The following is an 11,896-nucleotide window of genomic DNA, read 5'->3' as shown; positions in this document are numbered from 1 at the left end:
TTTATCCAACCCCCCCATATTTTTGCCACTTTTTCACCCATTTAAGCTACATTTTTCTAATACCACGTTTCCATTTTTTTTGCCCATTTTTGTTGTCATTTTCTTCCATTTTTGAGGTACCTTTTGGCATTTAATACCACTTATTTCCTATTTTTGCCCATTTTTGCCACTCTTTACAGCTTTTAGCCCATTTAAGTCCATTTCCACTCATTTTTTGCCACCTTTAGACCACACCTAGTCACCTAGTCCACAGTCAACGCAGCCATCTACCAGGACATTTTAGAGACCTTCATGCTTCCCTCTGCTGACAAGCTTCATGGAGATGCCAATTTCATTTTCCAGCAGGACTTGGCACCTGCCCACACTGCCAAAGGTGCCAAAAGCTGGTTCAATGACCATGGTGTTACTGTGCTTGATTCTGACCTGAAGTCCATAGAGAATCTATGGAAGATGAGAGACACCAGACCCAACAATGCAGATGACCTGAAGGCCGCTATCAAAGCAACCTGGGCTTCCATTACACCTGAGCAGTGCCACAGGCTGATCGCCTCCATGCCACGTCGCATTGATGCAGTACTTCATGCAAAAGGAGACCCAACCAAGTACTGAAGGCATAGAAATGAACATACTTTTCAGAAGTCTGACATTTCTGTTTAAAATATCCTTTTTTGTTGATCTTATGTAATATTCTAATTTTCTGAGACACTCATCACTCAATCATCAACATTTCAAGAAATAAAGGCTTGAACTATTTCAATCTATGTGTAATGAGTCTATATAATATATGGGTTTCACTTCCAGATATGAGTGACAAAAAATATTAAACTTTTTCATGATACTCTAATTTTTTGAGATGTACCTGTAAATGAATACCTCCAGAACCCATGATCCTCTTAGGTCCTTGCATAGCTCCCTAATATTTAGTTCTGTGTCATAAATAAAGTGGCAACAAGAGGCGGAAAGTTCCAAAAATTGTGTAAAATGACAAAACAGGTCCCAATAAAATACACCAAAATTCTCCCAACACAACGGACCAATAAAATGTAAAAACCATCATGATTATTGACATTTTCAAGGTTCCAAGGCATTACAAATGAGTAAAGAGAAAAGAGGCATAGAGACATGTCTTTGTAGTCAAAGATTTACTGACATAAAAAAATACGTAATAAGACCAACAAACTAATCACAAAATAAGTAAACCACAGAAGAATAAAACAGAAATCAGACACTTTTCTGAAAAATGTAAACCTTCTGAAAATGCTTTATACATTCTTCATTTATAGGTGACTCTAGTCATTTATCAGAAGTCCAGGGGAAGTCTCCTATGGTTTAACCCTAAGAGATCCATTCAGGCATTCAGTTTTTTTTTTTTCATGTCTTTTAGGCTGTGTTGAATGAATTAAGCTCATATTTGCCAAATGATTTAGATATGTAGAATTCCTTGCATTAGCTTAAAATGGCTAAGCAACAGAAAACTAATACATTTGTTACTAAGGACAAAAAAAAAAGCCCATTGAAAACATAGACTAATGCATCCCTTTATGTTAAGATTTCATTTTGGTCTACTTGTTTTCAATTCTGTCACTTTTGATATTAGATAATAATGTTTGTGTCAAATAAAAAAGTGTGTGTGTATCTTGAGTTGTGTTTTTTGTTGTTTTAGTAAAAGCAATGAAGTTGTGTAAACATACTGGCCTTTAGAGCAGTGGTTCTCAACCTTTGCAGCCAGCGACCCCCAAAATAAAGGTGCCAGAGACCGGGGACCCCCGCTGTACCTGAAGGTGGCTCAACCCATATGGGGGGGTTTCTGGGACCAAACTAGTGGCCAGCAACGTACATTTGAGAGCAAGAACAAAAAATCATGGTCCATTGTAAAGTTGAGTTGTGATATACATTTTATATTAAACCTGAATAATAACCACTCTTATCAAAGGAAAAATGTGTTTTTAATCATTTGTGTTGTAAATAACCCTGAAAAATGTAATTCCCTTTGTTAAAAAAAATATTGAAATAGGTAAGAAATAGCTAAAATGAGTTAATAATGGCAAAAAATGGTGGAAAGGTGGTGAAATTGGACTTTAAAAGTAGCACAAATGGGTTAGAAATGGAAAAAAATAGATAAAAAAATAGCAAAAATGGGCTACAAAAAATGGGCATAAACAGTGGTGAAAGGGAGTTAGAAAGTGGCTGAAATGGCTTAAAAATTGGCAAAATGGGTGGAAATTTGGTGAAATGGGATGAAAAATTGGTAGATAGTGGCAGAAATTGGTTAGAAGAGAGAATAATTAGAGAAAAATAGTAAATCAGATAGGTGAATGTGGTTAAAATGAGAAATTTTGGGGTAAAAGGTTGTAAACATTGGTTAATAGTGGCACTAATGGGTCGACAGAGACAACATTTGGCTTAAGTGTCAAGAATTTGTTTAGAAGTGGCAAAAACAGGCAGAAAAAAAGTGGTGGAAAGATTTTAAAATGGACAAAAATAGGTGTTAAATGGCAAAAATGTGTTAAAATTAGTGAGGGAAAATGATGGAAAGGGCAGAGTAAAAGAGTGATTCAAACATTCGCTTAGTTTTTCTTTTGTTTTTTTTGCGACCCCCGACCCCAAGGTTGAGAACCACTGCTTTAGAGAGTTAACATCCCCAGAACATAATTCCTATTGAATACGTGCAAATCAGGTTGATGTAGTTAATTAATTAAAAGTTGCTGTTTCAGATCTTCAAACCCAAAGACAAGTAAATACAAAATATATTTTCTAAATGATGCTTTTATTTATCAAGGGTAAAAAATCCAAACCTATCTGCATCTCACAGGAACAGCATGTTTTTTAATAACTATGATCTACAACATGAGAATAAAGTTGAACTAAAAGATGGCCAGGTTATACTCACATTTAACCAAAGCATGAAGTGATGACATTCAGCTCTGGGGTGTGGATGCTAACCCACAAGGAGGACTGAAGGCCTACGGTGCTGACATTAACCACATCAGCCAAATTTTGGACCTCCTGGGAGCAGTATCATTTTTTTTTTAATTGAATTGTAAAGCAGTTGTTGATGCTGTAATCTGGGTGGGCCTATTCGGTTAGACAAACCTGGAGAGTTCAGCACAAGCATTAATGCTGAATCAGTGCTCAGAACATTTGCACTGTCTATGAAAACATACTAAGGTAATGGAGACTACAAGAGTTTTTGGGCTCTTGTACCCAACAACACTAGCTTCCAAGATACAGGCTATCAACCGTTATGTCAGATTAAAATATAATTTGTGACAAATAGGAGGTAATTTCATGGAAGTTTAAACTATGACTGCAAACAATAAAACCGACAATCAATATTGTAAGTTTTTTTTTTTAACTCTTCATTATTTTTTGCTACTCCTCTTCTTTCTCTTCTTAACACACTTGTGTTTGCTTAAACCCTGCTGCCAAGTGAATTTTTTACCACAATCATCGCAGCTATACGGTTTCTCCCCTGAGTGGATAAGAGCATGCTTCCTTAAATAGTTAAGGCGAGCAAAACTTTGACTACAAACCTGACAGCAGAATGGTTTCTCTCCTGTGTGAGTTTTCATGTGCCTTTCCCTCTCTGCTTTCCAGATAAAACCTTTTTTACAGACTGGGCAGGCGAAGCTTTTTTCTTTCGTATGACGCAACATATGTTGTTGGAAATTGACTTTTTTTGGGAAGTTATTACCACAAACTTTGCACTTGAATGGTGGTCCCTGCTGCTTCTCTTGGTTCTCTGCAGACAAGCTGGCTGATGTGGTTCCAGTGTTTGAATTCCCTTCACCTGCAGCTATTTCTTTCCTCTCTAGAGAGTCTAAACGTCGGTAAGACCTAGGACCTAAGTAGGATTTACCACTGTCCTTCCAATTGTCACTGTCATCAGTATCAGAATCAGAACTGTGTGAAGTCTTGTCAGAAGCATCTGAGTGTAAATGAGTCTCAGCATGAACATCTCTAACAAGTTCAGATCCTCCAAAGTCCTCTTCATGAGAATCTGTCTTCAAATGCTCTGTGTCTTTGTTCTCTTCACTTTGGTTTTCAGGAATCTGTGAGGACTGAGCCTCCATCTTATCATCTTCTTCACTTTTTACACGGACACGAGCCAATTTGAATGCGTCGGGAAAAGCCTCCTTTGCTCCTTGAGGGTCCTGACTGCACCAGGGTTCTTCAGGTTCCTCTTTGATGTGCATAGGCTCGCTGAACTCCTGTTTCACACGAAGGCTCCAGTTCTGCCTCTCAGGTGGAACCTCTTCATTTTCCACCATCGGCTGCTGGACGTCTGTGGAGAAAAATAACATCAAAAAACCTTTGAAAACTTTCATCCTAATAATCACTGATTTAGATGCCAGTTAATGTGTAAAATTGAACTTATCCCATGAGTTTAATGAAAATGAAAAAAGAAGAGCATAAGGACTTTTAATGCTTTTGACAGCTGTCATAATATCAACAACCACAGACATATTAGGCATAAAATGACCAGCATTGAAGTTCTGATCCTGACTGAAACAACTAGATTGGGGTTTTGAAAAGTCCAAAAAATGACCTCCTAAGTCCTTTCCTATCCACTTTTCTTTAACCCTGATGGAAAACATCACAGGGTCAAGGAAAGGTGGGAGTAAGAGGATAGGAAAGGAGAACAGCAGTGATGAGGGAATCCGACTGCACTTTCCCTGGGCGGATGTTACAGATGTGACGTGTGTTACTTGTGTAAAAACAACAATTTAACGTTGATGGACTACAACATTTGCATCCATCTCTTGGTGCATTCTCTGTGCGGTCCATAAAGCAAATGTAACATGAAAACCTCGGTGATAAATCCGAGCTCATTAAGATTTTTATATCCTTGAGTCTTTTTCAGGACGAGGAAATGTGACTGTGAACATCTAGAACAGCGGAAACCTTTTCTCTTAATATGTACTGTCTGCTAAGTCAATATGAGATGAATAATTTTCAGATCCTTTTATTTCACAACTAGGCTATATTAAATCGTTCCTGTCTATCCATTTTTTCTTTAATTCTCTCGTCTCTTTTAATTTTATTAGTCTACTCTGGTTCTTTCTTTCAGCTTGTTATGTGAAAAGCTCTATAGACCGTGTTTTATTTGTGTAATTATGATGATAAACAGAATATTCACAAGATGGCAACATGCCTTAGTTGGTTCTGATTTACAAACGCTTATCATGTTTAATCTAATATTTCAAAATAGCAAAACAAATAGCCTACAGTTTAAAATACTGACTGATCGGTTTGCTGTTTGAATAAAATGGAAATGAGAATAAATGAAATCGTGGTCATGAGTTGAATGACATAGTTTTCATGTCTGTAATAATCCTCTGTTCATCCCTACTGCCCTCCATTTATCACATGTATTATAAGTTTGAACTGTTTATATCGGGGATAGTAAAGTTACAGTCAAGTTTACTGCTTGTTCTGATGAGCGGTCAACAGGTGCGTCACTTTAAATGAAGTTTACACAAAGAATTATGGGCCGTCTTTTCATCTCTCCTTTGCTAAAGGATGGTCCAGTGTTTCCTACGCTTAAGGAGATAACAAAGGAAGTAATGAAGCTCCTTTCCTTATCAGTTGGAGAATTCGAACGGCCTTCATCATGGCTGACACTAAAATACTTCCAGGTCTTTTCACTCAGTTAGGAACCCTCTTAAGCAAAATGGCTGAATGGCTCAAGAAAAGAAATAAAATTAAGATTTAAATCCCACCGAGATGCTGTGCTGGGACCTTAAACAGACAGTTCATGCTGAAAACCCTACAACCCTACAAGGCTGAGTTAAAACAATTCTGTGAAGAAGAGTGGGACAACATTCCTCCACAGCAATGAGTAAGACTCACCAGTTATCACAAACGCTTGATTTTAGTTATTGCTGCCAAGCGTGGCACAACCAGTGTAAAGGTTTGGATTTTTTCCCCCTCAATAAATAAAATCATCATTTAGAAACTGCAGTTTGTATTTGCTTTGTTGTCTTTCTGACACATTAAATTGGATTGATGATCCAAAACATTTAAATGTGATAAATATTAGGGCTGGGCAATTAATTGGAATGTAGAGTAAATCACAATGTGACCTACTGCAATTTTTAAATCGCAGAGGCTGTAATATTTCTTTGACCTGAAATGTGTTTTGAAAAACCAGTTAAATACATTTTTTTAAGCAGCGGTGTTTTGCTCTACACATAATGCAAACATTAAGTGCCAATATTTTCTAGAATAATTGACAAAAGTTCCTACTTTGCTTGTTTTTGATATTTTTTGTCTTCTTCAAAATAAGAAGATTCATAAAATCATCACCCCCTTCATTACATTCCCATCAAATTTGCAATATAGGACAAAATAACTGCAATAAGTGTTTTTTGTTAGATTGATTAGAATTGAGGGGATTTTTTCTTAGAGATTTTTTTGATATTTTTGCAGAAATTTGAGAAATTTATTTTTACATTTTAAGAAATTTGATTGGGGGAGGGGGGTTGCTTTGAAATTTAAAGTATCTTCTTGAATATTTGATAAATTTATTTGTAAATTGTGGGGAATTTGATTTGAATTTCTTTGGATATTTGTTTAGAAAATTTGAGGTATTTTTATGGACATTTTTAACATTTATTTTTTAACATCTGATTCAAATTTCTGGGGGAATTAGCTTTGGAACCTTTTGGTAATTTCATGAAAATTTGAGAAATTTATTTGTAAATTTTTAAGAAGTTGATTTGATTTTTTTCCAGAGGGGGGTTTCTTTGATTTTTTTTTTTTTTATTAGTATTTTCATAAAAATTTGAGGAATTTATTTGTAATTTTAAGGGAATTTGATTAGATTCTTTGGGGGGTGATGGGGCCAGTTTTTGGTTTTTAGTTATTGTTTTAGAATTTTTGAACATTTATTTGTAGATGTTGAGAGATTGGATATCAATTTCTGGGGAAAAAAAGCTTTGTGTGTTATAATATAGATGGGTTTATAAGATGAGGACCCTGAAGAATAATCACAGGTTAAATTGCAATCGCAACGTTGGGTAAAAAAAATGGCATTTACATTATTAGCCCAAATCGTTCATCCCTAATAAATATGGAAACAAATCAGGACTCAGACAGTGGGCAAATACTTTTTCACTACGCTGTATGTGGAGGCACTCACGTGTACATCACAGTCCTTAAAAGTCCATCTCACAAATACTATTTCTGAAACTCTGCCCACCCTAAGTTAAAACACAATTTTAGCTGTGTTACATGATCCCAGCGGTAAATTCACAACACCAAAAATAAATACTGACAGACATACACCGCGTTCCACATTATTATGCAAACAACGTTTTTCTCTGATTTTCTAAATATCAATGCAAATGGCAGTCAAATATTTTTCAAGTCATCAACAGTTAGAGTATAATTCAAATGTTTTTGAACAAACTTCATAATGATAACTATTATTTTTTAAAAATAAAAACCTCAAAAATCACTTTTTCACATGTTCCACATTATTAAGCAGGCCACAGGTTTCAGCAATATGGGAAAGAAAAAGGATCTCTCTGCTGCTGAAAAGTGTCAAATAGTGTAATGCCTTGGACAAGGAATGAAAACATTCGATATTTCAGGAAAAATTAAGCATGATCATTGTACTGTGAAGAAATTTGTGGCTGATTCAGAGCACAGACGGGAATTCGCTGCCACAGCTACAATCTGACGGTAAGACCAACATCAAACATGCATCATAATTTCAACCTACACCCAGGTCGACTTGGGTTTATAACGCACATGAAGAAGCAATAGTTTCATTTTTCTCTGCTGACATCTGTCAGAGTCTTTCTGGGTTAACTGGATCACTAAAGGACCACTCTGTATTGGTAATGCAAAAGATCAATATTTTATTTGATTGCATGTATTTTAATTCTTATTTATGCGGGGCTTCAAACTTACAATAAAAATATGGGGGGGGGGGGGGGGTGTTCACTTAACTGGCATGTCAAGGATTAAAATCTCATAAATTGTTCAATTTTTGATGGTTACGATCAGGTATGATCTTCACCTAGAAAATAATGCAAAACAGTGAAAACATTTTTGAAAATGTGCAGCTTTTTTATTGCTTTTTTTATGTTTTTTTTAGCCACTTAAACCCTGACTGTTTATTAATACATTAAAATCTTTTAAAAAATTGGTAAAAAGTCAAAGTTGTTGGCGTTATTAACATATTCAAGGCTGTGATAATCCACTCAAGACATCCAGTTTGCATGTACACTGCTTTTCACATTATTAAGCAAGTGACATTTTTCTCTTATTTTCCTAAATATTAACGAAATGACAGAATATTTTTCAAGTCATCAGCCATTAGAGAATAATTCAAATGTTTTGAACAAACTTGTTAATGATTACCATTTTTTTTTTTAAATAACAACCTTAAAATGCACTGTTCCACATTATTGAGCAGGCCACAGGTTTCAGCAATATGGGAAAGAAAAAGGATCTCTGCTACTGAAAAGCCTCAAATAGTGCAATGCCTTGGACTAGGAATGAAAACATTAGATATTTCACAAAAAATTTAATTGTGATCATCGTACTGTGAAGAAATTTGTGGCTGATTCAGAGCACAGATGGGTTTGTGCAGATAAGGCATAATAAGGAAGGTTTCTGACGGACAAATTCATCAGATTAAGAGAGCAGCAGCTAAAATGCCATTACAAAGCAGCAAACAGGTATTTGAAGCTGCTGGTGCCTCTGGAGTCCCACCAACCTCAAGGTGTAGGATCCTCCAGAGGCTTGCAGTCGTGCATAAACCTACTATTCAGCCCCCCCTAACCAGTGCTCACAAGCAGAGATGGTTGCAGTGGGCCCAGAAATACATGAAGACTCATTTTCAAACAGTCTTGTTGACTGATGAGTGCCATGCAACCCTGGATGGTCCAGATGGAGGAGTAGTGGATGGTTGGTGGATGGCCACCATGTCCCAATGAGCCCGGGAAGTCAACAAGGAGGGGGCGGAGTCATGTTTGGGCCGGAATCATGAGGAGAGAGCTGATAGGCCCCTTTAGGGTCCCTGAAGGTGTAAAAATGACCTCAGCAAAGTATATAGAGTTTCTGACTGACCACTTTCTTCCATGGTACAAAAAGAAGAACTGTTCCTTCATGCATGACAATGCTCCATCTCATGCTGCAAAGAATCCCTCTGTGTCATTGGCTGCTATGGGCATAAAAGGAGAGAAACTCGTGGTGTGGCCCCCATCCTCCCCTGACCTTTAACCCTACTGAGAACCTTTGGAGCATCCTCAAGCCAAAGATCTATGAGGGTGGGAGGCAGTTCACATCAAAACAGCAGCTCTGGGAGGATATTCTGACATCCTGCAAAGAAATTCAAGCAGAAACTCTCCAAAAACTCACAAGTTCAATGGATGCAAGAATAGTGAAGGTGATATCAAAGAAGGGCTCCTATGTTAACATGGAACTTGGCCTGTTCAGATGTTTGTGATTGAAATAGCTTTAATTTCAGTAAATATGACCTCCTAATGCTGCAAACTCAACAAATGACCATTTTCAGTTCTTTACAACCTATAATATGTTTTAAAAAGCTGTTGTGCTTAATAATGTGGAACAGTGTATTTTGAGGTTTTCTTTTTTTTTTTTGTCATTATGAAGTTTGTTCAAAAACATTTGAATTATGCTCTAATGGCTGATGACTTGAAAAATTTCCTGACTTTCATTTGCATTCATATTTAGGAAAATCAGAGAAAACTATCATTTGCATAATAATGTGAAACGCGGTGTAGACATATAAATGGTTCGCCTCCTATCCTCACAGTGTGGGATAGAAGGCTAGACTGGTATCAGGGCTTATAAAGAAGGATCAATAAATGACTACTGTCAGTTAGGTCCAGTTAGCTGGATGTTTATGTTTCATATAAGCAGAGATATCAGACTGTTGTTCGGTTAATCAGCTATATGCTGGACGCTGGGCTGAGGCGGAGTGATACATTCAGTGAAAAGTCCACGTGAGTTCATTAACGGTTTAGCTAATTCACCGTTGACAACGTTGAATATTCAATACGCCACTACCTAAGTTTCTACAGCCGCCAGATGATGTCTTTGGTCCTGGAAAAATTTAGAATGACAGTTAAGAAGTAAAAATGAGAACTGACCTTCTTTTTTTAGCTGAATAGCATCCAATAGTTGTTGTTGATGTCGATGGTTTTCCTCTTTAGATGCTCTCAGTTGCTCTTCGTAGTCTGCTATCGTTCTTTCAATCAGCTCAAAAACCTCTTCAACAGCAGCATTCAGTCTCTGGTTCACTAAAGATCTCAGATTTTGAACGTTGGACATCTTTAACAAATCTCTCGGAAACTTTTCCTTCAGCTAACTTGTTCGCTCCAGCGAGGGCCAATGCTAAAATGCTAACTGCGTTAGCGACGTAAACGGCAAACTATTTATAACAAACCCAACCGCCCCAAGGCGGTCTAACGGAAAGTATACGTTCACGGTGACAAGTTATCTTCGAAGAAACAATACTTTCAGTCATTCCGGTTTTTTTATCTTGGAAGTGAGCAGGAATAGCACATTAGCATTAGCATCGACACGTACAACCGCTTCCGGTTCCTGTTATCGTTGTTCAATGGCGGATGGAGACCAGCGTAAAGGAGCAATACCGCCTCCTCTGGTTAGAGCTGAACTAAAGAACCTAAAGCAGCGATACTCAACGAGTGGCTACTCAACCAAAGAGCCAAATATGGAAAATACATTTGCAAGAGCCACAATCTAACCGGTGAGAAGAGGCAAAAACGGCTTAAGTAGCAATAAAAAGAAGTTAAAGGTGGCAAAAATGGATGAAAAGGGGTGAAAATGGGGAGAGAAAAGTGGAAAAAGGTTCAGAAAATAGCAAAAATGGGTGAGAAGTAACAAAAACATGAGTTACAGGTGGCAAAAAAAATGGTCCAAACGTGGCAGGAACTTGACTAAAAATGAGTGAAAAGTGACTACATGAGCAAAAAGCAGTCAAGAGTGGCAAACATGCAAAAAAATAGGAAACAAGTGGTATTAAGTGGCAAAAGGTAGCTTGAATGGGTGAAAAGTGATGAAAAAGGCTAGAAAAGGGATAAAATTGGCAAAAGGAAGTGGCCAAAATGGGCAATAACTTGCAAAAATGTGGTATTTAATGACAAAAGGAAGCGTAAATGAGTGAAATTGGGGAGAAAAAATGTGAAAATGGGCTAAAAGTGTCAAAAAATTTGGAAATAGTTGCAAACAAAGGGGCAAAAATGAGTAAAAAAGTGGTATTTAATGGCAAAAGGTAGCTTAAATGGATGAAAAGTGAAAAGCAATAAAATTGTAAAAAGGGTAAAAAAAAGTTTCCCTTTTTTGAGGTTTTCTTTGGGAATAGTATTTAAAATTAGAACATAAAAGAGCCACAGGTGGCTCCAGAGCCACACGTTGAGTATCCCTGCTCTAGAGCCACCTGTGGCTCTTTTGTGATGATTTGTGGCTCCTTTATTTCTCGATTTCAGATATTATTACCCCAGAAAACCTTAGAAAAGGGAAACTTTGTCCTCAGAAATTGTCTACTGCAAGGCACATCAGTTTGACACACTTACACAGCTGGCTTTAACTGACAACCTTAATTTCTTTGTCTGTATATTTCCCTAGCACTTATTTGCAATCTTTGCCCATTTTTTGCCTCTTTTATCTTTCTTTTTGCAAATTTGTTCTTTTTTTTTTCTTTTTTTTTGCCACTTTTCCCCCATATAAGCTGAATTGCCATTAAATGCCATTTTTTTCTTGACCTCCTAATGCTGCAAATTCAATGAACGACCATTTTCACTTCTTTACAACCTACAAAATCTTTTAAAACTCTGTTTTGCATAATAATGTAAAACAGTGCATTTTGAGGTTTTAATTTGAAAAAAAAAAGGTT

At 36.8% G+C, this 11,896-nt stretch overlaps 1 protein-coding gene across 1 annotated transcript; it reads right to left on the bottom strand.

The window, feature by feature from the left end:
* Window positions 1–2,156: 2,156 nt before the first annotated feature.
* LOC121523864 (zinc finger and SCAN domain-containing protein 31-like) lies at window positions 2,157–10,590 on the bottom strand. Its single transcript, XM_041808921.1, has 2 exons — window positions 10,131–10,590; window positions 2,157–4,285 (listed from the first exon to the last, which is right to left on the bottom strand). Exons 1-2 carry the CDS (start codon window positions 10,309–10,311, stop codon window positions 3,363–3,365), a joined length of 1,104 nt encoding a protein of 367 aa, XP_041664855.1. The 5' UTR covers window positions 10,312–10,590; the 3' UTR covers window positions 2,157–3,362.
* Window positions 10,591–11,896: the final 1,306 nt, after the last annotated feature.

This window comes from Cheilinus undulatus, linkage group 16, assembly GCF_018320785.1.
Source record: "Cheilinus undulatus linkage group 16, ASM1832078v1, whole genome shotgun sequence".
Classification (NCBI taxonomy): domain Eukaryota; kingdom Metazoa; phylum Chordata; class Actinopteri; order Labriformes; family Labridae; genus Cheilinus; species Cheilinus undulatus.
This window is presented reverse-complemented; position numbering and strand designations above follow the sequence as displayed.